The following is a 25,753-nucleotide window of genomic DNA, read 5'->3' as shown; positions in this document are numbered from 1 at the left end:
ATAATCTATGAGATAGAATTTTCAAATAAATTGTGAGAAGATAGGTTTTATAATATGTTTTAAGAAAATAAAAAGAAAAAATGGTGTCACCGAACTTGTTTTCTTGCTACAAGTAAAAATTAAAAATTTCCCTATCAGTCCAGTATAAATTTTTTACTAAAAGAGTTATTTCCCCTTAAATGGCTTAGTTGAAAAAAATCATTCTAATACACAAATATTTGGTATTAGTTTAAATATTTTGAATAATGCAATAAATCAGCAAGTTTTCTTCATATAAATAAACAGTCTAACCAATAAAATTGCACATCTGTCTACTAATTTGCAGATTTGTGCAAATAACTAGACTGATTGTGCACTGCGATAGTACAATCCAAGATGGCGGTATACCATGAATCTACCTTAAGTTGAAATTTAAAAACAAAAAAGATTTCTTTCGTTTCAGTTCGTTTCGTTTTGCTGTATTTCCTTTCGTTTTGCGCTATTTTGTTTCGTTTCGTTTCGTTTCGTTCCGTTCCATTTCTATTTCGTTTCGCACTTTTCAGGTACCCTTTTAATGGACAGAATATTCATGTTCATCCTGTGTCAGCACTCTTGAGTAATGTTTATATTATGTTCAGTTATTACCATGATTACATGTACATCATGTACATTTACCAGACCAGAATATGTATAACCCTAAGACTCCTCCCCCCACAAAAAATAAATAAATTAAAAAGCCATCCTCTAAATTCATATCTCAGAAATTTTTAAAGAAATTTACACATTGAAATTATCCAATCGCCCACCCATTTGAAAGCTTGTACATGCATGACATGTATCCCCAGAAACTAACCGTTAGTAAATAATGCCTTTGTTTTTGTTTATTTTCTTTTGTTTCCTATTCTGACATCGGACTCGGACTTCTCTTAAACTGAGTTTTACTGTGCGTACTGTTGTGGGTTTGTTTTTTCTACATTGGCAAGAGGTATAGGGGGAGGGTTGAGATCTCAAAAAACATGTTTAACCCCGCCGCATTTTTGCGCCTGTCCCAAGTCAGGAGCCTCTGGCCTTTGTTAGTCTTGTATCATTTTTAATTTTAGTTTCTTGTGTATAATTTAGAGTTTAGTATGACGTCCATTATCACTGAACTAGTATACATATTAGTTTAGGGGCCAGCTGAAGGACGCCTCCGGGTGCGGGAGTTTCTCGCTGCATTGAAGACCCATTGGTGGCCTTCGGCTGTTGTCTGCTCTATGGTTGGGTTGTTGTCTCTTTGACACATTCCCCATTTCCATTCTCAATTTTACTGTATAATTAAAAATGAAAATTCATTGACAATATTACTTTCTCAAACTTCATTAATATGATCAAATTCAAGGTGTTAATTTTGTGTCAATACAGTCATGACAGTGGTGGTTCCAGAATTTAAAAAAAATCGTAAGGGTTCCGCAGAACCCAGTGTCTCGCCTACTTTTTTTGTAAGTCGCATGGTCAAGTGGCTTAAATGCAACGTAATGCAAAAAGTCCCATGGCTTTATCATGTATACATATGAGGTAAAAGCAAATGTCAATATCTAGAACGTCAAATTTACCAATGACCTTGAGCTCAATTTCAAGATCATAAACCAAGGGCTTCAAATCAAAAGACCATAGGTCTTAATTATACATGATTAATGAGTTCTATCACTATATGCCTAATTTTTAATATAAGAGGGGAGAAAACTCCAATTTAATGTTAGTGTACCCTTTCAACCAAAATTTATGTGTTACGACATGTCGCAACTTACAATTTAGTAAAAATATGTTGTCAATACCTTATACGAAAAGAATTGAAAATAAGCCAAAATCAAAATTCAAAATATGACCTTGACCTCTGACCTCTGACCTTGACCTTATTTTCTTTTTATTTGGACCAAGGACCTCAAAAAAAAGATCCTAGGTCTCTATCACTTATGGTTTACAAGATAGAAATACATATCAATTATATCAAATGCATAAGGGGAAATAACTCTCATATGGAGTGTTCATATGGCTTCGGTCAAATTGGACAAATCATGCGAAGGATATAACGAACAATTTTATAGAATAAATTTGTTGCTTTCTTATACGGTTACGGAGGAGATGCAGTCACAAGGAAAACAGTGTTTGGGGAGATAACTCCTACAAAGAAAAGTATTTGGTTACGCAGGGTGAATTCCAAAGGCGCATAAACAGGTCGATATCATATTCCAAACATCTAAGCGACATCTTGCAAAACAAAATTAATACACAAGAAATGAAAGTGGCGGAATAAGAAAAAAGAAAAATACTTAAAAACCAATTGGTCAGAGAACAATTGAAGGTCTTTCCACCCATAAAGATCTTTTTTGATATTGAACTATTAAAATTCGGTTTAAAATATCATATCCAGCGTCAAATGATAGCTTATTGTACACTGATTCCAAAAATATATGGTTTCTATACATTTTTTTTCTAAATAAGGGAGATAAATTGTTACTTCCGGTTTGAAAAATGTCACTTCTGGGTTTTTTTTTTATAATTTACTGATTCCAAAAATATATGTTTAATATACTTTTACATTAAATAAGTACAAACAAATAGCTACTCCCGGTTTACACATGGTCACTTCCGTTTGGCTTTTCCATGGTCAAGTGGCTTGCAACGTTATGCAAAAAGTCCCATGGCTTTATTTGTTTTATTGTCCCATACAAGAATATACATGGTTCAGGAGTAGGGATCCCAACCGTTTACAAGGTAAAAGCACATTATCAAATTGAAAAGGGGGGGGGGGGGGGGTAGGGGTAAGAATATATATGATTAACGGACACTTAATTATCTACAAAATGTCTAATAATGAACAGTAAGTTCCAAACTTCATTTATACAGTAATACTAGTAAGTTTCAAACTGTATATATATACAGTCCTACAGATCTTATCAGAAAACAGAAAATTTTCAAATAAATCTGTCACTCCAATGATTATCATATGCAAAAATATTTCCAAGATCTAATTACTAATGAAAATAAATCATTATCATATGCTGAAATATTTATAATATCTAATTGAACAGAACTATGGTTGTTTAACATAGTACTCTAACATAATTAATAATGTAATAATCTTCAAAATGTCTAATGATATAGCTTATAATCATTACCACTTAGGAAATAGATAATTTTCAAATAAATCTGTCACTCCAATTTTTATTCTGAGATAAGACAAATCATAACATGACAACAACAGTAAAATATTTTAAAATTCTACTTTTGGATATTAAAAATGGCGATAACTCACAAAGGAGATATACTAAAATCTTGTAAATTAATAGAGACCTTCATTAAGTCCCAGGAAACAAAATATTTAAATTTGAAAAAATTTTGTTAAAGCGTTTTCATGTTATTGTGCTTACACTGTTTGGCAGCCGCCAAACCGCCCAGCCGCCCGCCGTATATCACCATTTTAATAACCGATATTTCCTTCGAAAATCCGGTTAATAACACACACAAACTGATTAATTTTCCCAGGGGACCTACCCTTTATTTCATATGAATTTATTTTTGTCCGATACAAGGATATATATGGTTTGGGGGCGGGGATCTCGACCATTTAGAAGTTCTTAAACAGGAAGAAGGTGGGAATGACCCCAAGGAACTCACCTTTTATTTCATTTCATTTGTTTTATTGTAACATACAAGAATATATATGGTTTCGCGGTGGGGATCTTGGCCGTTTCCAAGTTTTCAAAAAAAAGGGGGTAGGGGTTACCCCAGGGGACTTCCCCGTAATTTAATTTGCTTTATTTTATTGTCCCATACAAGAATATATATGGTTTAGGGGTGGGGATCTTAACCGTTTACAAGTTTTCAAAAAGAAGGGGGTAGTGTTTACCCCCGTGGACTTCCCCTATATTTCATTTGATTTGTTTTATTGTCCTATACAAGAATATATATGGATTAGGGGTGGGGATCTCGACCGTTTACAAGTTCACAAACAGGAGGGGGTGGGGTGACCCCAGGGGACTCGCCTTTTATTTCATTTGATTTGTTTTATTGTCCCATACAAGAATATATATGGTTTCGGGGTGGGGATCTTGACTGTTTACAAGTTTTCAAAAAAAAGGGGTGTGGGGATGACCCCAGGGGACTTGACTTTTATTTCATTTGATTTGTTTTATTGTAACATACAAGAATATATATGGTTTCAGAGTGAGGATCTTGACTGTTTACAAGTTTTCAAAAAAAAAGGGTGGGGGTTACCCCAGGGGACTTCCCCTCAATTTCAATTGATTTGTTTTATTGTCCCATACAAGAATATATATGGTTTAGAGGTGGGGATCTCAACCGTTTACAAGTTTTCAAAAAGAAGGGGTGGGGTTTACCACCGTGGACTTCCGTTAAATTTCATTTGATTTGTTTTATTGTTCCATACAAGAATATATATGGTTTAGGGGTGGGGATCTCAACCGATTACAAGTTTTCAAAAAGAAGGGGTTTGGGATTTACCCCCCTGGACTTCATCTATATTTCATTTGATTTGATATATTGTCCCATACAAGAATATATATGGTTTCTGGGTGGGAATCTTGACCGTTTACAAGCTATCAAAAAGAAGGGGGTGGGGGTTAACCCAATGGACTTCCCCTATATTACATTTGATTTGTTTCATTGTCCCATACAAGAATATATATGGTTTAGGGGTGAGGGATCTTAACCGTTTACAAGTTCTCAAACAGGAAAAAGGTGGGGTGACCCCAGGGGACTCGACTTTTATTTCATTTGATTTGTTTTATTGTAATATACAAGAAGAAAAATGGTTTCAGGGTGGGGATCTTGACTGTTTACAAGTTTTCAAAAAGAAGGGGGTGGGGTTTACCCTCGTGGACTTCCCCTAAATTTTATTTGATTTGTTTTATTGTCAAATACAAGAATAAATATGGTTTAGGGGTGGGGATCTCAACCGTTTACAATTCCTCAAACAGAAGGGGTGAGGGGTTACCACAATGGACTTCCCCTATATTTCATTTGATTTCTTTTATTGTCCCATACAAAAATATATATGTAGGACTCAAATCTCTAGTGGGTTCCAAATCTATGGCAGATTCATAATCTATGGTAAATGTGACGTCATGCCATCCCAAATCTATGGCAGATTGTTTTACAATCCTAATCTATGGCAAGTTTTGTAATTTCCTAATCTATGGCGGGTTTTTTGTTGTTTTCAAATCTATGGCAAATTTTGTGCAAATTGAAAACAATGCAGTACATATACGACCAATGACTTGTCGTAAACAATTGGACATGTACGACGGGAGCATGTATATAAATATTTGTGAAATAAACATTTCATAATGGTCAACCAAATCGTGTTGGCAACCAATGAAATTCGTAAATGATGAAATCATATACCTTAATAAAGACTTCAAGATTGAAATGATGTGCACCGTAAAAATAAACATTTTTTAATCTGCATGTTACCTATTTAACCCATTCATTAAACCAGCTAATAAGTCCCTTATAAACAAAAAAAGGGGATATTTTTTTTATAAAACAAAAATGATAAATAGAAATGAACAGTTTGAATTTTCAAATAATATTTACTTCATCGTTAATATCATTTTTATTTGATGGCGATTTAAATCAAATTGGTATCCGGTAATCTTATCTTTCACTTTATAAACTTTGCCAGCTGTAGACAGTAAAATATTTACCATAACTCCTTTTCTAAAATATCCGGTACTGAAAAAAGCGGTGCCCTTATTCATCGCGGTTTTCGGCCGGTACAGCACATTTTGTCCCTCTTCCGGATAATAGGTCATATCTTCCTTTAAACCATCCGCAAATTGTTGTCGAGGGAAATACCTTCATCTGGAATCGTGTTCAAATCTATGAGTTCCGCCACCGTTTGCGGCGGCGACGATGTAATATTGCGTTATTCTATTGTGAAATAATTTAAAGATCTGCCATAGATTTGGAGAAAACAAAAATCTGCCATAGATTTGATTTGTTTGACGTTATTACGTCACATTTGCCATAGATTAGGAATCTGCCATAGATTTGGAACCCGCCATAGATTTGAGTCCTACATATATGGTTTAGGGGTGGGGATCTTGACCGTTTACAAGATCTCAAACAGACACGCTGGGGGTGACCCCAGGGGACTCACCTTTTATTTCATTTGATTTGTAACATACAAGCATATTTATGGTTTCAGGGTGGGGAGCTTGCACATTTACAAGTTTAAAAAAAAGGAGGGTAGCTGTGAACCCGAGGACAAACCCTATATTTCATTTGATTTGTTTTATTGTCCCATACAAGAATATATATGGTTTAGGAGTAGGGATCTCAACCGATTACAAGATAAAAGCACATTATTAAATTGAAGGGGAGGGGGGGGGGGGTAGGGGTAAGAATATATATGAGTAACAGACACTTAATTATCTACAAAATGTCTAATAATGAACAGTAAATTCCAAACCTCATTTATACAGTAATACTAGTAAGTTTCAAACTGCATATATACAGTCCTACAGATCTTATCAGAAAACAGAAAATTTTCAAATAAATCTGTCACTCCAATGATTATCATATGCTAAAATATTTCCAAGATTTAATTAATAATGAAAATTAATCATTATCATATGCTGAAATATTTATAATATCTAATTGAACAGAACTATGGTTGTTTAACATAGTACTCTAACATAATTAATAATGTAATAATCTTCAAAATGTCTAATGATATAGCTTATAATCATTACCACTTAGGAAATAGATAATTTTCAAATAAATCTGTCACTCCAATTTTTATTCTGAGATAAGACAAATCATAACATGTCAGATAACAACAGTAAAATATTTTAAAATTCTACTTTTGGATATTAAAAATAGCGATAACTCACAAAGGAGATATACTAAAATCTTGAAAATTATTAGAAACCTTCATTAAGTCCCAGGAAACAACATATTTAAATTTGAAATAATTTGTAAAAGCGTTTTCATGTTATTGTGCTGACACTGTTTGGCAGCCGCCAAACCGCCCAGCCGCCCGCCGTATATCACCATTTTAATAACCGATATTTCCTTCGAAAATCCGGTTAAAAACTAATTAAAAAATGTGGATAGTGTCCACATGTGGACACAGATGATGCCCCCGCTTGCATATCATATAGTTATAAAGGGACATAACTGAAGAAGGGTAAAAGTGACGCTACCCAAATTTGAACTTGATCTGAGTTTTGTGGTCATAAGCATTGTGTGTAAGTCTCATAACATTTGGTTGAGGCTAACTTAAATAGAGAACAGAAGCTAAAAATTCAGCAATTTTTCTATTTGTAAACACGCATAACTCTAGAACGGTTGTGTATAAGTTTTATAACATTTGGGTGAGACAAACTAAAGTTAGAGAACGTAAACGAAAAATTCAGCAATTTTTATGTTTATAAAGGAACATAACTCAAGAATGGTAAAAGTGTTGCCACCAAATTTCGTACTTAATCTGTATTATGTAGTAATAAGCATTGTGTATAAGTTTCATAACATTTGGTTGAGGCAAACTAAAGTTGGAAAATGGAAACAAAAAATTTGTACTTGATCTTAGTTTTGTGGTAATGAATATTGTGTATAGGTTTCATTATGTTTGGTTGGGGCAAACTTAAGTTACAGAATGGAAACTAAAAATTTTGCAATCTTTCGATTTATAAAGGGGCATAACTCAATAATGGTTAAAGTGACAATACCCAAATTCAACTTGATCTGTGTTTTATCAGTGGAAGTCAAAATTAAACATTGCATTGTATAAAGCATTGATTGTAGTTGATTCAACTATAATCATGGACAAAGGAAGATAACTCCAATTTTAAAAATAACTAAATATTTAGAAGAAAATAAAAAATATGCAATTTTTCCTATTCTTAAGGTGTATTACTCTAGAACGATAAAAGTAACGCCACCAAAATTCAAACTTGATCTATGTTTTGTGGTACTAAGCATTGTGTATAAGTTTCATAACATTTGTTTGAGGCAAACTAAAATTAGAGAACAGAAACGAAAAATTCAGCAATTTTTTCCATTTGTAAAGGGGCATAACTCTAGAACGGTAAAAGTGACGCCACCAAAATTCAAACTTGATCTGTGTTTTATGGTAATCAGCATTGTGTAAAAGTTTCATAACATTTGGTTGAGGCAAACTAAAGTTAGAGAACGGAAACCAATTTTGGGACGTACGTACGTACGTACGGACGGACAAGGGTAAAACTTAATGCCCCCTCCGCTACGGCGGGGGCATAAAAATTTGAAATTATGTCTTGGGTTAAAGGCTATTGGTACTCATGATTCTTTGTACAATTAAAAAAACAATGTTGATTATCAGAACCTCCTTTAAAAATGGCACACCCCATACATTAGTGGTTCATCTTATCATAATCTGATATAATTAAAAACTTTAGACATTATCAAGATGCTTGATTTCTTGATTGACAACATATTTGTTACGTTTGGAGGACGTGTTTTTCAACAAACAATCAGCATTCCCATGGGAACCAACTGTGCCCCTCTTCTTGCCGACTTGTTCCTTTATTCTTATAGACTGACTTCATACAAGAACTTCTTGGGAAGATAGAAAAGAAGTTAGCAATATCCTTTAAATTTACTTTCCACTGTATAGATGATGTTCTCTCACTAAATAATTCAAAATAGGTGACTTTGTTGAACTAGTATCCCATCGAACTAGAGATAAAGGATACAACAGATACAGTTAAGTCTGTCTCATATCCTTCAATCTTTAAATTGACAATGAGGGTTGGTTGAAAACAAAAATTTACGATAAAAGAGATGATTTCAGCTTCCCAATTGTGAACTTTCCATTTCTCTGTAGCAACATTCCAGCAGCGCCTGCATACGAAGTATATATCTCCCGATTGATACTCCCAGGCTTGCATTTCCTATCATGATTTCCACGACAGAGAGTTGCTGCTCACAAGAAAGCTATTAAACCAAGAGTTCCAAGTGGTTAAGTTGAAATCATCCCATCGTATATTTTTCGGACGACATCAGAGTTATAGAACATCCGTTTCACAGATGATATCGGATATATTCCTTATGTCGGAACTACAGTTCTCTTTCCACGAATATGACCTACCGACTTATTCACCGTTTTTTTTATAACATGAGAAACGCGACGGGTTCCACATATGGAGCAGGATCTGCTTACCCTTCCGGAGCACCTGAGATCACCCCTAGTTTTTGGTGGGGTTCGTGTTGCTTAGTCTTTAGTTTTCTATGTTGTGTCTTATGTACTTTTGTTTCTCTGTTTGTCTTTTTTTTAGCCATGGCGTTGTCAGTATATTTTCGATCTATGAGTTTAAAAGTCCCTCTGGTATCTTTTGCCCATATCTTAAAATTAAAAAAAAATAGGCCACGATTGAGGGGCAGGTCAAAGTATGTACATGATAAAAAAATTAGTCAATGCTTATATTAAAACTGAATACCAAATATCCCTGGCCTTCCACTTGTGATTTCCCATTAAACTGATCTATTCACAAAATTTTTCATGTTAACCATGCTAAGCGTCAATAACTAAGGTTGAAGGGCCAAATAGTCCCAATGGAAACTACATGTAACAATGGTTATAAAACTGCATACCATACATCGGTTATCTTCCACTATAGTTTCCACTTAAACTGATCTACTGGTAGTCAATTTTAATCTTGTTGAAGCCGAGTGTATGCCAAAGTAAAGCTTTTTGAACTTTGTAGAGGCAAGACAAAAAATCTCAAGACATAACATTTTTTATTAAATAAAAGAAACAACCATTATTTTCAGAGATTCAGCGGAATGTCTTCTGCTTACATGAGAATCAACACAATTCATTTGAACATGTCGATATAATCTTAAAATGAGAAACCAGGTACTAGTAGCTTTACATATTATCTTATTGATATTACATTTTTGGCTAGAAAATAACAAATCTAACCATAAATAACACCAGATTTGTTTTACATTTGTGATCCTTTATTTCATAACACTTCTTCATCATTAATCTCAATTTGCTTTGACCCTTGACAATAACAAATTTGAAAATGCATCCATAACACGTTTAAATGGAATATTCTTGATTTGCATGACAACATTACAGACATCACTGTCATATAAATTCAAGGGACAAAAGAATAATAAACTGCTTCGCTGAGCGCAGTTGGATACGCCTGCAGAGGTCCAACCCTGAACAGTTGGGGCAAAAATGGACACAATATTCAAGATTGATACAGGTCTGAATTTGGATTGTAATTAAATATTTGACATATTACAGGTTTCTGAATAAATGTAGTCAAAGAAGTTGAAATTGGTTATATGAATTGAATTTATATTCAATTGAAGATTTCTTGCTATTGTGCAATACACTGTGCTGTTGTGCAATACTTAGTAAATCTGTTGTCAGACTATAAACAAATAAAGTTCAATTAATTCTCAATGTCATATTAGAAATTTATGAAAATCAAAAGGGAGCTTACATCAATAGATATAAACAATTCACCAAAGTTTCATGAGAATTGCTGACAGCATTTTTGAGTTATTGTTTGAAAACTGGAAAATCCCCCCCTTTTTAATGAATAAAACCCCATAACTCAGAAATGTAAAATGGAAAATTTATAAAATTCTAAAGGGAGCTCATATCAATAGATATAAACAATTCACCAAAGTTTCATAAGAACTGCTGAAAGCATTTTTGAGTTTTTGTCTGAAAACTGGAAAATCCCCCTTTATTTTTTAATAAAACCCTGTAACTCGGAAACGTAAAATCTAAAATTTATAAAAATCGAAAGGGAGCTCATGTCAATAGATATAAACAATTCACCACAATTTCTTGCAAGTTGGTGAAAGCATTCTTGAGTTATTGTCCGAAAATTGGAAAATCCCCCTTTTTTTAAATGAATAAAACCCCATAACTCGGAAACGTAAAATCTAAAATTTATAAAAAATGAAAGGGAGCTCACGTCAATAAATTTAAACAATTCACCAAAGTTTTATGCAAATTGGTTAAAGCGTTTTTGAGTTAATGTCCGACATGTTGACGACGGACAGACAGACGGACAACGGTATACCATAATACGTCCCGTATAAAAATCATGCTTCATAATATACCTATAAAATATTGAAAATTATTTAGCTTTTGATAATAATCTCAGTATTTCATTGAAAGAGATCTATAACAACTTTGGACTACAATTTGCTACTATCTGACGATATTTAGACCATACACTGATATGTCAATCAAACATGAATGTGTGTGTTTGTTTTTTCTACATTGGCTTGAGGTACAGGGGGAGGTTGAGATCTCACAAAACATGTTTAACCCCGCTGCATTTTTGCGCCTGGTCCAAGTCAGGAGCCTCTGGCCTTTGTTAGTCTTTAATGATTTTTAATTTTAGTACATTTATATGCTTTGGAATTTAGCACATTATCACTAGACTAATACATATTTTTGTTTAGGGGCCATCTGAAAACACGCCTCCGGGTGGCCTTCAGTTGTTTTTTTGCCCTTTGGTCGGGTTGTTGTCTCTTTGACACATTCCGCATTTCTCGTCTCATTTTTATGAAGCCTTACTATTCAAAAGATAAATTTGACTCTTCAAATTATTGTAACTAAACAAGAAAATGTTATTTACATAATAGAAATGATTTGAAGCAAAGCTGTTTCATGACAAAAAAATATTAAACATTTCTGAGTTATTTCTTTTCAACATTGAGTTAAAAACGTTTAATATAATTGCCATTACAGTCAAAACAAAAAGCATTCTTAATTTTAGATACTTAAGATGGAAAGTCATTTTAATTACATTAAATAAGTGCAGTATTACATGCAGTAAAGCCGAAATGCAAACAAAAAATAAAGTTGCTGCTTCAAACTTTCCAAAATATTGGGTAGGGGTAAAAGTTCTTGTTTTGATTACTTTTTCCTTCCCCTAAAAGACAATTTTGACTGATATTATTTGAAGATAAGATAAGATAAGGATTATTTAATAATAGTGTCAATTATTAATCTTACAAGCAAAGATACAAGATCAATACGTAAAAACCCTGTTAAAACAAAAATCATTACCCAGCATATAAACACTAAATATACAACTAAACACATTAAAAATATATAATTTATAAATTATTTACAAGCACATCTTTAATAAGGTCAAAAATATATCATCACTTATACCACCAGACAAAGCTAAAATTTCATAAAGGAGAATGACTGATTAAGCCTCCTTTTTGGTCCCTTGAATTCTGAAAATATCCTTCATAATATAAAGACAATAACCTCTTTGTGTTAGTTTGTGAAGTTTTGAATTTTGTCTTACCAATAAAATTTCTACAAAAGCTTCAAAAGTGAGGGAAAATTGCCAATGCAGCCGCATTTTGAGATGTTATTAGTTTCCCCATAAAGATATTTTTATGAGATGTATTTTACAAAAATGTTATGTCTGTAAACTGTCTTTTTATGTATGGCCTTGAAGTTTTGTCTAAAAACTATGCATAAAATGACATTTCATGCGCATTTCAATTTATGTTTATGACATCAGTGACCTTTCTGCACTAAAATAACCAATAAATTAACATGATTTTAAAGGATTTGCATACGTAATTCGCCATTTCAGGGATCCAATAATGGCTCTTATCATATTTCCTCCTTTAATGATTAAAATAGTTCAATTTCATTCCTAAATAAAAGACAAACGGTAAGCATCATACTTTATCATTGATCAAACTGGAATGGAACTGGAACTGGAATATCTTGGAACTTTGCAAAAACCTTGCTATTATCAACACATAATAAAGCATCTTTTAAATATACAGGTAAAAGGCATTTTCCTCATTGTTTAAGGGTTAGGGTTAAAATATGGTCAATTATCTCAGCAAAATGCTTTCGTTAAAGTTACATTATTATTATAAAAAACTTCCTTTACAAAACTTGTTATATATATATAATCAAAAATAAAGAACAACATAATATATTTAAATATTTCAAACTATAAATTGAAAAAACAAACAAGAACTCTATAAAAAATGTTGATGCGTATGTGATTTCTGTTCATCCATGACCAAAATCAATTTGTCAGCATCAATTATATTGATCTTTATCTGAACTGAAGACCCTACAATATAATCACACAATTAATTAGTGTACATATTAACTAACATATATTTCATGAATGTTGCATAATTTTGCTTTACATCTCTTATACATTCCATTGTTCACAACCTTACATTAGTAAGAAATGAATTCATCATTAAATCCTTACTACTTTGCATATAGTATTCAACATAACATACATGTCACCTCAAAATATTTTTGATTTATCCAAGGTAATGTGTTCAAGTTATTACTTATCAAATTACTATTCAATAGATGTATTTTAATAAAATATATGTAAATAAACATAAATTTACTTCTGTACAAAGTAAACTGCAGGACCTTAAGTGCATGTGTTGCTCACCTAGGTCTAATTGCATCTTCAAAATTTGACATTTATACTAGAATAGAATCTGAAATCATGACAAAATTATCTTTTTAAAATTTTGTATGGCTGATGATTGTTTCTGTAAACAGCTCCTCTCTAATTTTTGTAGTCTTTTCCCAAAACACAAAAGGGTAAATATGTTGTCATTTAAAACCAATCACTCATATAAAGAATCTGCTAAAAATTTTAGCCAAATATAACTTTTTGTAGATGTTGTTTTGCTGATCACGTTTGTTATATATAGTTTCTATCTATGTTTTATAGTTTTCAAGATAATGGGCAAAAATGCAAAACAATGTAAAATAATTGTCATTAAAGAACAAGAACTCCCAAATAGGATAAAAACATGAGAGAAACAGATTCCAACACTATAACTCGTGTATTACGATATTTCTCCATTCTCAACAGTTAAATTTTAATAATTTAAAAAGCTCGGCAAGCCTCGCTCTTTAAGTATTAAAATTTAACTGTCTCGAGTTGAGAAATTTCGTATCACACTTGTTGCAGTTATGGAAACTATATTTCTACAATGTATTGGTATTTTTTTACTACATGTCCCTGTTGAACAATAAACATTGAACTAATCGACTATGTGAAAATATCTGTTTTTGATTGTAATGTAATTTTGTATGTGAGGACCTCAGGGAAGATTAGTTTACTGTAACATACCTGCTTACAGTGTTTACCCTCTTTAAATAAAGAATTAATCATTATAATTATTATTATTATCATCTTTATTACTCATCATGGTTAACTGACATACCAAAAGATCAGTCAGGCCAATATATGAATGCGTATAGAAACAAGCATTCTGAGAGTATTGCATGGCAATACATAGTCCCCTACCGGTTAAAAATTAATTGTACTGGAACCAAATGCTAACTTGATCTATAACTTGTCATGGTGTAACCTATATTACAAATATCAAGTCAATATCTTCCAGCATGATAAAACAAGAGGCTGTCAGAGAGACAGCAAACCGGATTTTCCTGCAGAGGTCAAACCCTGAACAGTTGAGCAAGTATAGACACAACATTTAAGCTTAAAACAGCTCTGAATTTAAATTGTGATTGAATATTTGATACAGAATGGGTTTGTGACACAAAATAAATGTGGTCAAAGAACTGAAAAATTTAAAATTGAACATTTACCTATTATGGTCCAATATCCAAAATATAAGTACATTACTAGAATCAGCATATCAAAGAACCCCAAGAATTCATTTTTTGATGAAATACTTCTTAGTTAAACCATTTCTGTTCAAATGGAAATAACTCAAACTTTATTTCCATGAACCAATAATGTAAATCTAAAATTAAATATGATTTAACTATAGACTCTAAAATTAGATATGATGTAAAGTGATATGATGTTATATTTATTTTTAAATTATAATCAAATATAATCAATAGTTTTCCAATAAATCTGTCACTCATATTATAATTGGGTGATTGCATTGACAATTAACAGATGTGTCTTTTATCTTATCACTTAGTGTATAAATCAAAATCAAACTTTATATATATAGTTGATAGTTCCCAATATTTTTTCTTTCATTTGTAACATACTTATATAGATCTGCAACTTATTTTATCCTAATTTTAACTTTTTATACGCCCGTTTACGGGACGTATTATGGTAAACCGTTGTCTGTCCGTCTGTCCGTCCATCCGTCCGTCCGTGGTCAACATGTCGAACATTAACTCAAAAATGCTTCAACCAATTTGCATACAACTTTGGTGAATTGTTTATATCTATTGACGTGAGCTCCCTTTTGTTTTTTATAAATTTTAGATTTTACGTTTCCGAGTTATGGTACACAATTTTTCAATCTTTCAAGAACCGTAACTCAATTTTTTAATCTTTCAAGAACTATAACTCCTGATCAGAAATAGTGAAAATCTTGAATATCAAACTTGACCTCCATTTTGTCATCAGTAACAACATATTAAAATTTAATCAGCATTAGTTGAACAGTTCATGAGTACATGACTGGAAACGCCATTTTTTCAATATTTCAAGAACCGTAACTCCTGAACGGTAAAAGAGAAAATCATCATTATCCTACTTGACCTCCATTTTGTCATCAGTAACAACATTAAAAAATTTGAAAAGCTTTGGTTGAATGGTTCATGAGTAAATGCAACAACATGACTGGAAACGCCATTTTTCAATCTTTCAAGAACCATAACTTCTGAACAGGAAAAGTGAAAATCGCCATTATTGAACTTGACCTCCATTTTGTCATCAGTAACAACAAATTTAAAATTGAAAGCTTTGGTTGAACAGTTCATGAGTAAATGCACGGACACGACTAGAAACGCCATTTTTCAATCTTTCAAGAACCATAACTCTTGAACGGTAAAAGTCAAAATCGTCATTATTGAACTTGACCTCCATTTTGTTGTCAGTAACAACATATTAAAATTTTTAAAGCTTTGGTTGAACGGTTCATGAGTAAATGCACGGACAAAAACCGCCCACCCGCCCGCCGTACATCCCCAAATCGATAACCGATATTTTCATCGAAAATCCGGTTAAAAAGTGTGAAAACATTATTTAAGTTAATTTTCTAAGTCCAAGGACCATAACTCTGCACACAATCATCAGACAGAAGTAAACTTTTATCTTAGTCTGTTACTTGTCATGATAAAACTATATACCAATTATCCAATCAATATCTTCAAGCTTGACGAAAAAAAAAAAAGTATGGAAAACTGATTATTTGTTTAAATTTTCTAAGTTCATGAACCATAACTCTGCATAACATTATCAGACCTGAACAAAATCTGAAATTGATCTGTAACTTGTCATGATAAAACAATATAACAAATATCCAATCAATATCTTCAAGCATGATGAAAAAAAGTGCAGAAAACTAAATATTTGATTGAATTTTCAAAGTCCAAGGATCATAACTCTGCACAAAATTATCAGACTGGAACAAAATTTGAACTTGATCTGCAACTTGTCATGATAAAACAATATACAAAATATCAAATCAATATCTTCAGACACGAAGAAAAAAAGTGTGGAAAACTGATTTGCCGGACTGACGGATAGAAAAACAGACAGACGGACAGAGTGCAAAACTAAAGTCCCCTTCGACTTCGTCGATAGGGGACTAAAAAAAATCTGTATAACTGTGATTTTCAACAATTTATCAAAGTCCAAAGTCCGTAATTTTGTCAAAAACTAGCAGAGCAAAACGGAACTTAAACTTGATCTATAACTCATCATGGTTAACTCACCATGCTCACATTCCAAAAATCAGCCCAATATCTGAAGGCGTTTAGAACAAAAAAGTCCTTATAACTGTGATTTTCAACAATTTATCAAAGTCCAAAGCCCATAATTTCGACAAAAATTAGCAGAGCAGAACGAAACTTAAACTTGACTGTAACTCATCATGGTTAACTCGCATACAAAAAATCAGCCCAATATCTGAAGGCTTTTAGAAAAAAATAGCGTATAATGATGTGTGCGGAATGACAGAATGACCGAATGAAGGAGTGATGGAATGACAGAATGAGGAAATGATGGAATGTCTGAATGAGAGAATGACAGAATGACAGACAAGGGAAAAAACTATATGACCATAATAACTTTGTTGCGGGGCCATACATAAAGTAAGCATTTCATTGGAAGTAGTAATGAAACTTTTACAAAAGCTGTCAAGTGAAGCCATGCCCTGAATGGGTCACTTAATTTGAGTTAACAAAGCTAGTTGAACTTCCTGTCCATGAAGAAGTTTGCAGGTACATGTATTTTAAATGAAAATCACGTATGAAATCTATAACATTTTATACTTAGTCTAAGGGCATAAGAATACTGATGAAAACAGGTCAAATGGCGAAATTACAGGTTATTTGATGACCCTGGTAGGTATAGAAACATCGGGGATGAGCTTCCAAAATATGGGTCAGTTGAAAGCTATCCATTTTTTTTTACTTGATACTTCAATGATGATTGTAGACAAGTTTGGTTCCGATTGGCCAAGTAGTTTCAGAAGAGATGATTTACGTACAGGTTAAGAACAATGGCAATGGAAGACCACGAGGGAGAAGGACAACAGACGCCAAGTGATGACAAAAGCTCACTTGGCCCTACAACAACTAGGGAGGACAAAGGACGACGAGTAATGAGAAAAGCTCAATAGGCCCTGTTGGTCAGGTGAGCTAAAAAAAGAAGGTAATTTAAGGACAATAACTCTAATAGAAAGTCTTTTGACAGTTTAGACGTAATGTGGATAAAAGGTAAAGCTCAACATTCTGCACATTTCTGCCCCTGTAAGATTTTCTCATATTACAGCAGTTTTCAAAGCAATAGACAAAATTTGCACTTCCCCCATCTGTTCTATTTTAAGCAATGTTTGCCATCTTGGTTTGATAGCAAGATTCATTTGATTTTTTTTATAAACTAGATACCCCTATGATGCCTGTGTCCAAGTTTGGTTTGATTAATTTGGCCCAGTAGTTTCAGAGGAGAACATTTTTGTAAAAGTTTAACGGACGTCAAATACAAAGACAGAAACAAAGTGAAATTGAGCCATATAGAATAGTATGGATGTTTACCTATTGTTGAAGACTATATTTTGACCTTTAGGTGTCAAACCAACAATTCAAAATCTCAAGATATTCAACAAATTGAAGAAAAGTAAGAAGATACCATTAGGACAATCAAAAGAAGTCAAAGATTTAATCCATAATGATCTATGACACAGATATTCCAAGAAATCATTAAATCATCACAGCATCTATTATTGAAGGCTGTACAGTGACCTATGGTTAATAACTTTAGCTGATGGAGAGCTTTCTCATTTGCAATCATACCACTTCTTCTTAAACTTATCTATCAATTATCCAGACCTACAATTATCACACTATAGCAAATCGTCTTTTTCTTCTTCTGTCTTCTACTCCCTTTGTTGCCTTCTCCTTTTGAGTATCCATTTTAGGACATTATATCCTGCATATGTAACTAGTGCAATTCCTATAACACATCCAGCAATCGGCACAGCTTTAATAATAAACACAGAATGTTTGTATGATGAATTTCTTTATTAGCAAAGAAAATTATTTTCACAACTACTATGCATAGTGCTAACATGTATTAGATCTTATTGATAGCAAGGGATAAAAGTAAAAAAGGTAAATGAATGTTAGGTGTTATGTCAACACAATAACATTAGGCTCAGGGGAAACAACTCAATTCAACAAAGCAGATAAAAATCAAACAAGATTGTAGGGTAGGAGCATATATTTTGGAAAGTTAAAACTTGTATCATATAACATTTAATAGCTGTTGTTGTCATGACAGTTAAAGAGACCATGTTTCCTAACAGTTTTCTGTACTACTGGTTATTTCATGAAATATTTTTTCTATAACTATAAAAAAGAACTAGACAAAGTGATGCCCCGCACTCCACTCTGAAGTAACTGTATTATAACAAATTCAATGTAGGACTTTCTTTGAGATATTATTGTGTCTGGGAGACACAATTGATGCCCCCGCAGATGCAAAGTGTTATTTTAAAATAACTATAACATTTTACAGCTTATATCCCAAAAATGACAAAGTTCAACTATCTCCCAAAAGAGCAAATATCAATAACAAGAGTGCAGACGCTGAAATGTCTCGCCTTCTTTACTAACCACTGATTTTATGTTGATAATCCTAAATACAAAGCTTTACTACAAGTAACACATAAACTTAACATGATCCAAGAAAATGAGGTCAAGGTCAGATAAACCAAACGAGAAATACATGTACACCTTACAATCATTCAATAAACCAAACATAGTTGACCTATTGCTTATTGTTTCTAAGAAACAGTCTTAAACAAGACAACTTAACATTGACCAATGAACCATGAAAATGAGGTCAAGGTCAGATGAACCATGCCAGACAGACATGTACACCTAACAATCAATTTAGGCATAAATTTCTTGGTATTCCTAAACGGAAGATTTTATACACACAGAAGAAGAAGTATACTTAACAAAATTATTTTCATTTACCTGTGTATAATATGACGAAGGTTTCTTCAATAGTGATGATTTTCTATAAATTGTTTGAAATTTCACAGTGATATCATACTTTAACTTTGTTTAAACCTGTTTATTTACTTTTGACTTTAATTATTTATCCCTTGTAATTTTTTATTAACTGTGTATTTGCATTCAGGTGTCACAGGTAAAATTTATTCAGTCATTGTGTGTTAATTTACGTTTTTTGATTGAGTTAAGCCTTCCAATTGATATTTTATAGTGTGTTTTTCTATGTTGTGATGTTATACTATTGTTTCAGAAAATGGAGAAGGTTTGGTACCATTAAAACGTTTAATCCCGCTGCAAATGTTTGCACCTGTCCTAAGTCAGGAATCTGATTACAGTAGTTGTCGTCTGTTTATGTAGTTCATACGTGTTTCTCGTTTCTTGTTTTTATATAGATTAGACCGTTGGTTTTTCCGTTTGAATGGTTTTACACTAGTAATTTTTTGGGGCCCTTTATAGCTTGCTGTTCGGTGTGAGCAAATGCTCCGTGTTGAAGGCCGTACCTTGACCTATAATGGTTTACTTTTATAAATTGTAACTTGGATGGAGAGTTGTCTCATTGGCACTCATACCACATCTTCATATATCTATTAAATATAGTTCACCTATAGCTTATAGTATCTAAGAAACAAACTTAACCATGAAAACTTAACATTGACCAATGAACCATGAAAATGAGGTCTAGGTCAGATGATACCTGCCAGACAGACATATACACCTTACAATCCTTCCATACATCAAATATAGTTGATCTATTGCTTATAGTTGAAGAAAAACAGACCAAAACACAATAAACTGCTTCGCTGAGCGCAGCTGGATTCGCCCGCAGAGGTCCAACCCTGAACAGTTGGGGCAAAAAAGGACACAATATTCAAGCTTGATACAGGTCTGAATTTGGATTGTAATTAAATATTTGACATATTATAGGTTTCTGAATAAATGTAGTCAAAGAAGTTGAAATTGGTTATATGAATTGAATTTATTAAAGATTTCTTGCTGTTGTGCAATACATTGCGCAATACTTAGTAAATCTGTTGTCAGACTATAAACAAATAAAGTTCAATTAATTCTCAATGTCATATTAGAAATTTATAAAAATCAAAAGGGAGCTTACATCAATAGATATAAACAATTCAACAAAGTTTCATGAGAATTGCTGACAGCATTTTTTGAGTTATTGTCCAAAACAAATGGAAAATCCCCCCTTTTTTAATGAATAAAACCCTGTAACTCGGAAACATAAAATCTAAAATTTATAAAAATCGAAAGGGAGCTCATGTCAATAGATATAAACAATTCACCAAAATTTCTTGCATGTTTGTGAAAGCATTCTTGAGTAATTGTCTGAAAACTGGAAAATCCCCCTTTTTTTAATGAATAAAACCCCATAACTCGGAAACGAAAAATCTGAAATTTATAAAAAACAAAAGGAAGCTCACGTCAATAGATATAATCAATTCAACAAAGTTTTATGCAAATTGGTTAAAGCGTTTTTGGGTTAATGTCCGACATGTTGACGACGGACGGACAGACAGACGGACAGACGGTCAACGGTATACCATAATATGCCCCGTAAACAGGCGTATAAAAACTAAACACCAATAAATGAACCGTGAAAAAGAGGTCAAGGTCAAATAAAACCTGTGAGACTGACATGTACATCATAAAATATTTCCTTACACCATTTATAGTTGACCTATTGCATATAGTATTAGAAAAAAGACCAAAACTCAAAAATTTAACTTTGACCACTGAACCATGAAAATGAGGTCAAGGTCAGATGACACCTACCAGTTGGACATATACACCTTACAATCATTCCATACACCAAATATAGTAGACCTACTGCTTATAGTATCTGATATATGGACTTGACCACGAAAACTTAAACTTGTTCACTGATCCATGAAATGAGGTCGAGGTCAAATGAAAATTGTCTGACGGGCATGAAGACCTTGCAAGGTACACACATACTAAATATAGTTATCCTATTACTCATAATAAGAAAGAAATTAACATTACAAAAAATGGTGACTTTTTTTTCAAGTAGTCACTGAACAATGAAAATGAGGTCAAGGACAATAGACATATGACAGACGGAAACTTCGTAACATAAGGCATCTATATACAAAGTATGAAGCATCCAGGTCTTCTAGATTCTAAAATATAAAGCTTTTAATAAGTTAGCTAACGCCGCCGCCATGGCCAGATCACTATCCCGATGTCGAGCTTTCTGCGACAAAAGTCGCAGGCTCGTCAAAAATCAAAACCCTGACCACATGCACACCTTCAATATATGTACAAACAGCCAGCAAAGTGAAAACTTACTAGTATTCAAACTGTAGGAGGATTTATCTGGAAACGCTCCTCTTATGCAAGGAACACTACAAAAGTCTAAAAGTCTGAAAAGACCAGTTTTTGTCTTAATTTGCATGAACTTTTACTCGACATTCTCCAAAAGTATGACTTGTGTCTTAATTTTTCTTGACAAATTCTCATTTATATTAAATTTGTATGAAATTTACTCGACATATTCTCGACATTCTGAATATAGTCTTAAAATTTCTTGACAAATTCTTGACATTTGAATACTGTCTTGAAATTTCTCGACATATTCTCCACATTCTTATTTTTTCTCAGTATGGCTTGACATATTCTGAACATTTTGAATCTAGTCTTAAATTTACTTGACAGTTCTGAGTTTTACAAATCATGACCAATATTCATGATATAACTTTAATCTTTATTTCTCTTTATATGATATACTGTTGTTTCAAGTTACACTTCTTTACAACAAAAATAAAAGTTGCGCATGTAAAATAATTGAAAATTTGGGTATATAAATATTTTTACAAATGCAAATATGGCTATGAAATCTAAAGTATAAAATAATTCAAATATGGGTGTGTTGATATAAAACAATTTCAATGTGGGTTTTTAAATAATTACAAATTTCGATTCCTAAATCTTATAAATTAAATGATTCAAACCAATCATACTGTAGACATATTTCATTCTACATTCATAATATTCAATGTTGATATGGTAAATAATTATTATACCAAAATGTGGTTTATATAAATAGCAAATTATGATGATATACAAATCATTCATTTAACAGAAGAAAAATTTGTGTAATGTCATCTGTTGGAATATATTAAGTATTACACATGGACAGGATGTTCCCCATAAAATTAAGGTATTCCACACCCCAGAGTACACGCAACTGTCAAATAGAAGTTATTGCTTTACCTGTACCTTATCAGTTGACCGACCATGCCACTACAATTTAAAAAGTTTGTTGATAGATGAAAATGAAAATCATCATTTTGATGAAAACAATGGATTTTCTTCATCAAAATTATGAAGTTAATTATTTTCACATAAAAACAAATTGAATAATTCCCAAAGATTAAAAGAAAATTATTATCTACTCCAGGAATAATAAAAAAAATGTATTTATAATGGGTCCCATCAATGATTTCTATAGAAATCATCGGTCTTATGAAATGGTTCTCAAACAGACATGCATAATAAAGATCTAAACATTTTTTTCTTTTCAGGAAGGAGTTATCACAAATATATATTTTTGATAAAAAATTATAAAATTCAACACTTAAATTTGAATAAAAAATGTTTTTGGGTTGTTCTAAAAAATGAATAAGATGGGAACAAATTCTTTGACCTAAACGAAAGCCCCTCCCCCCCCCCTCTTTTTTTAGCCACACAAACCCAAAAGATGAATTGTGGGGTCCAAAAGAGATACAAGACACCATTTTTAGTAAAGCAAATTTGACTGGCAGTTTTGCGAACGGCAAAAATCTAAATGCTGTTTGTCAATACCTTCGACTTATATTCCAAGTGAAAACAATTACTTAAATGTTTAATAAAAATAAATCAAAATTAAACTACATGGGGGATTATTCAGGGTATTCCAACTTAGTTGCACCAAAAGGGTATCTTACTATACCAAATTAATCCTTGATTCTTCAAAGTTTAGTTTAGCCATAATAAAAAGGAGTATATAATAGCAATAGAATGTCATAAACAGTGCAGAATAAGTCTGTTCACATTTCAGGCGAAATTTATACTGTTGAGATAGTGTCAAGACATATTTAAGACTGTCAAGAATGTGTCAAGACATATTCAGACATTATTAAGAATGTCAAGAATATGTCAAGACAGATCGAGACAAATTTAAGACAGTCAAGAATTGGTCGAGACTAATCCAGACTCTTATCAGATGATACAGGAAAAGTCGAGAAAATTTAAGACAATGTTCATACTGTCAAGACACTTGTCAAGAAAAATCAAGAACCTTATTAGACAAGTTCATACTATGTCAAGAATTTTTAAAAATTATTCAGACAAATTAAGAATGTTGAGTAAAAATTCATGCAAATTCAGACAAAAACTGGTCTTTTCAGACTTTTTGACTTTTGTAGTGTAAATACTCCAAAAAATGACAAAGTTCAACTATCTCCCAAAAGAGAAAATATGAATACAAATCAAAACCCTGCCCACATGTACACCTTCAATATATGTACAAACAGCCAGCAAAGTGAAAACTTCCTAAGATTCAAACTGTAGGAGGAGTTAGGCTGAATAACTATATACACATAATGGGACGGACAGACGGATGTACAGAACGGACAGACGGGAGGACGGACGGACGGACAGGGGTAAAACAATATGCCCCCCAACTTTAAGTTGCAGGGGCATAAAAAGATAGGGTATTCACTAGAGACCACATCATGTGGATGTATTAGTATGTTTTCTGCTGGCAAAAACTTTTGCACTTTACAGTATCAAACATTCATATTTCTTACCTATATCTTGATCAAATGGGATAGCAGTAGTGACATTTGGTGCATCTGATGCGGTAAAAGTCATGTCATTTGGTGCACCTGCTACGGTAGCAGTAGTGAATGTATGTGAAGCTTGAGCAGACTCTGAAATATATATCATGTTTTTACTATATTGCTTAACCATACATTTGAATAACAGCAATTTTGGGGATTATGGGCAACAAATGTATAAATAGTACTCATGGTTATCATGCTACACTGGTGACAGATCATGACTGAATTTATATTGGAAAGTCAAAAGATAAATGTTTTTAAATACTCGTTTCAGTCTCACATAAAATTAACTTTATCTATGATCCATGTAAATGAAGTCAAGGTCAGATGAATCATGCAAGGCGGCTTTATACTCGTTTCAATCATTCCATACTCTGATTATAGTTGACTTATTGCTTTTAGTATGTAAGAAATAGACCTAATCAAGAAAATTTAACATAAAGCAATGAACCCAAAAAATGAGGTCAAGGTCAGAAAAATCTGCAAGACTGACATGTATATCTTTCAATAATTTTAAAGGCAATAAATTGCTTCGCTGAGCAGATGTCCAACCCTGAAAAGTTGGGGCCAAAATGGACACAATATTCTCGCTTAATACAGGTCTGAATTTGGATTGTAATTAAATTTTTGACACATAATAGGTTTCTGACATAGAATAACTGTAGTCAAAGAACTTCAAATTGGTTATATGATTTGAATTTATATTCAATTTTTTATTTTGTGCAATACACTATGCTGTTGCGAATTGACCCCCCCCCCCCCCCCCCCAAAAAAAAAAATTTACCACGGTTTTTTGCTTTTGTGCATAACACCATGCTGTTGCATATTAACCCCCAAAAAAAATATTTGAAGAAATTTTCTTTTAATTTCTGAAAATCTGAAATGAGAAAAATTGTCCCGCCCCCTTCAATTTTTTTTCACCTCCCCCTTTTCTTTCCCTTATTCCAAAAAAAATTCTTTCCCTCAAGATATGGTCAGTATCTCAATTCAAATTTCTGATGGAGTTTGCAACCATAATTACCCATTTAAATACATCACAAAAGATTTAAAATATAAAATGACATACATAGTTATGGCTAAAATTAATATTAATTAATAGTAACTGCTTAAAATAAATTGACAGCTAATTACCTCAAGACAATCATCATTTCTTAATACATAATTTACAAGCAGTGTAAGGGAGGTAATCAAACATTGGAAACTACAAAAATGCTTATTTGGGCTCCTTTTTTGGCGCCTATTTCCTAAACAGTTAGGACCATAACCCCCAAAATCAATCCAAACCTTCATTTAGTCGTTATAAACCTTGTGTTAAAATTTTATTGATTTCTATTTACTTATACTAAAG

The 25,753-nt window shown here is 32.6% G+C and overlaps 1 protein-coding gene across 12 annotated transcripts in view; it reads right to left on the bottom strand.

The window, feature by feature from the left end:
- The window catches only part of LOC127699812 (uncharacterized), a 211,962-nt gene that overhangs the window by 79,035 nt on the left and 107,174 nt on the right, over positions 1-25,753 (bottom strand). For 6 of the 12 annotated variants that reach the window (XR_007981232.1, XR_007981231.1, XR_007981240.1 and 3 more), the window contains 3 exons: positions 24,373-24,495; positions 18,360-18,506; positions 9,749-13,121 (listed from right to left, as the gene is read on the bottom strand). Coding sequence is in view for 6 of the 12 variants with exons in the window: in XM_052203187.1 (XP_052059147.1) it covers positions 18,403-18,506; positions 24,373-24,495 (227 nt within the window). In the remaining 6 variants the exon portion in view is untranslated. Of the gene's footprint in view, positions 1-9,748; positions 13,122-18,355; positions 18,507-24,372; positions 24,496-25,753 lie in introns of those variants that run through there. The other 6 variants (XM_052203198.1, XM_052203208.1, XM_052203190.1 and 3 more) reach the window with 6 other exon arrangements.

Source organism: Mytilus californianus, unplaced genomic scaffold (assembly GCF_021869535.1).
Source record: "Mytilus californianus isolate M0D057914Y unplaced genomic scaffold, xbMytCali1.0.p SCAF_1, whole genome shotgun sequence".
Taxonomy (NCBI): domain Eukaryota; kingdom Metazoa; phylum Mollusca; class Bivalvia; order Mytilida; family Mytilidae; genus Mytilus; species Mytilus californianus.
This window is presented reverse-complemented; position numbering and strand designations above follow the sequence as displayed.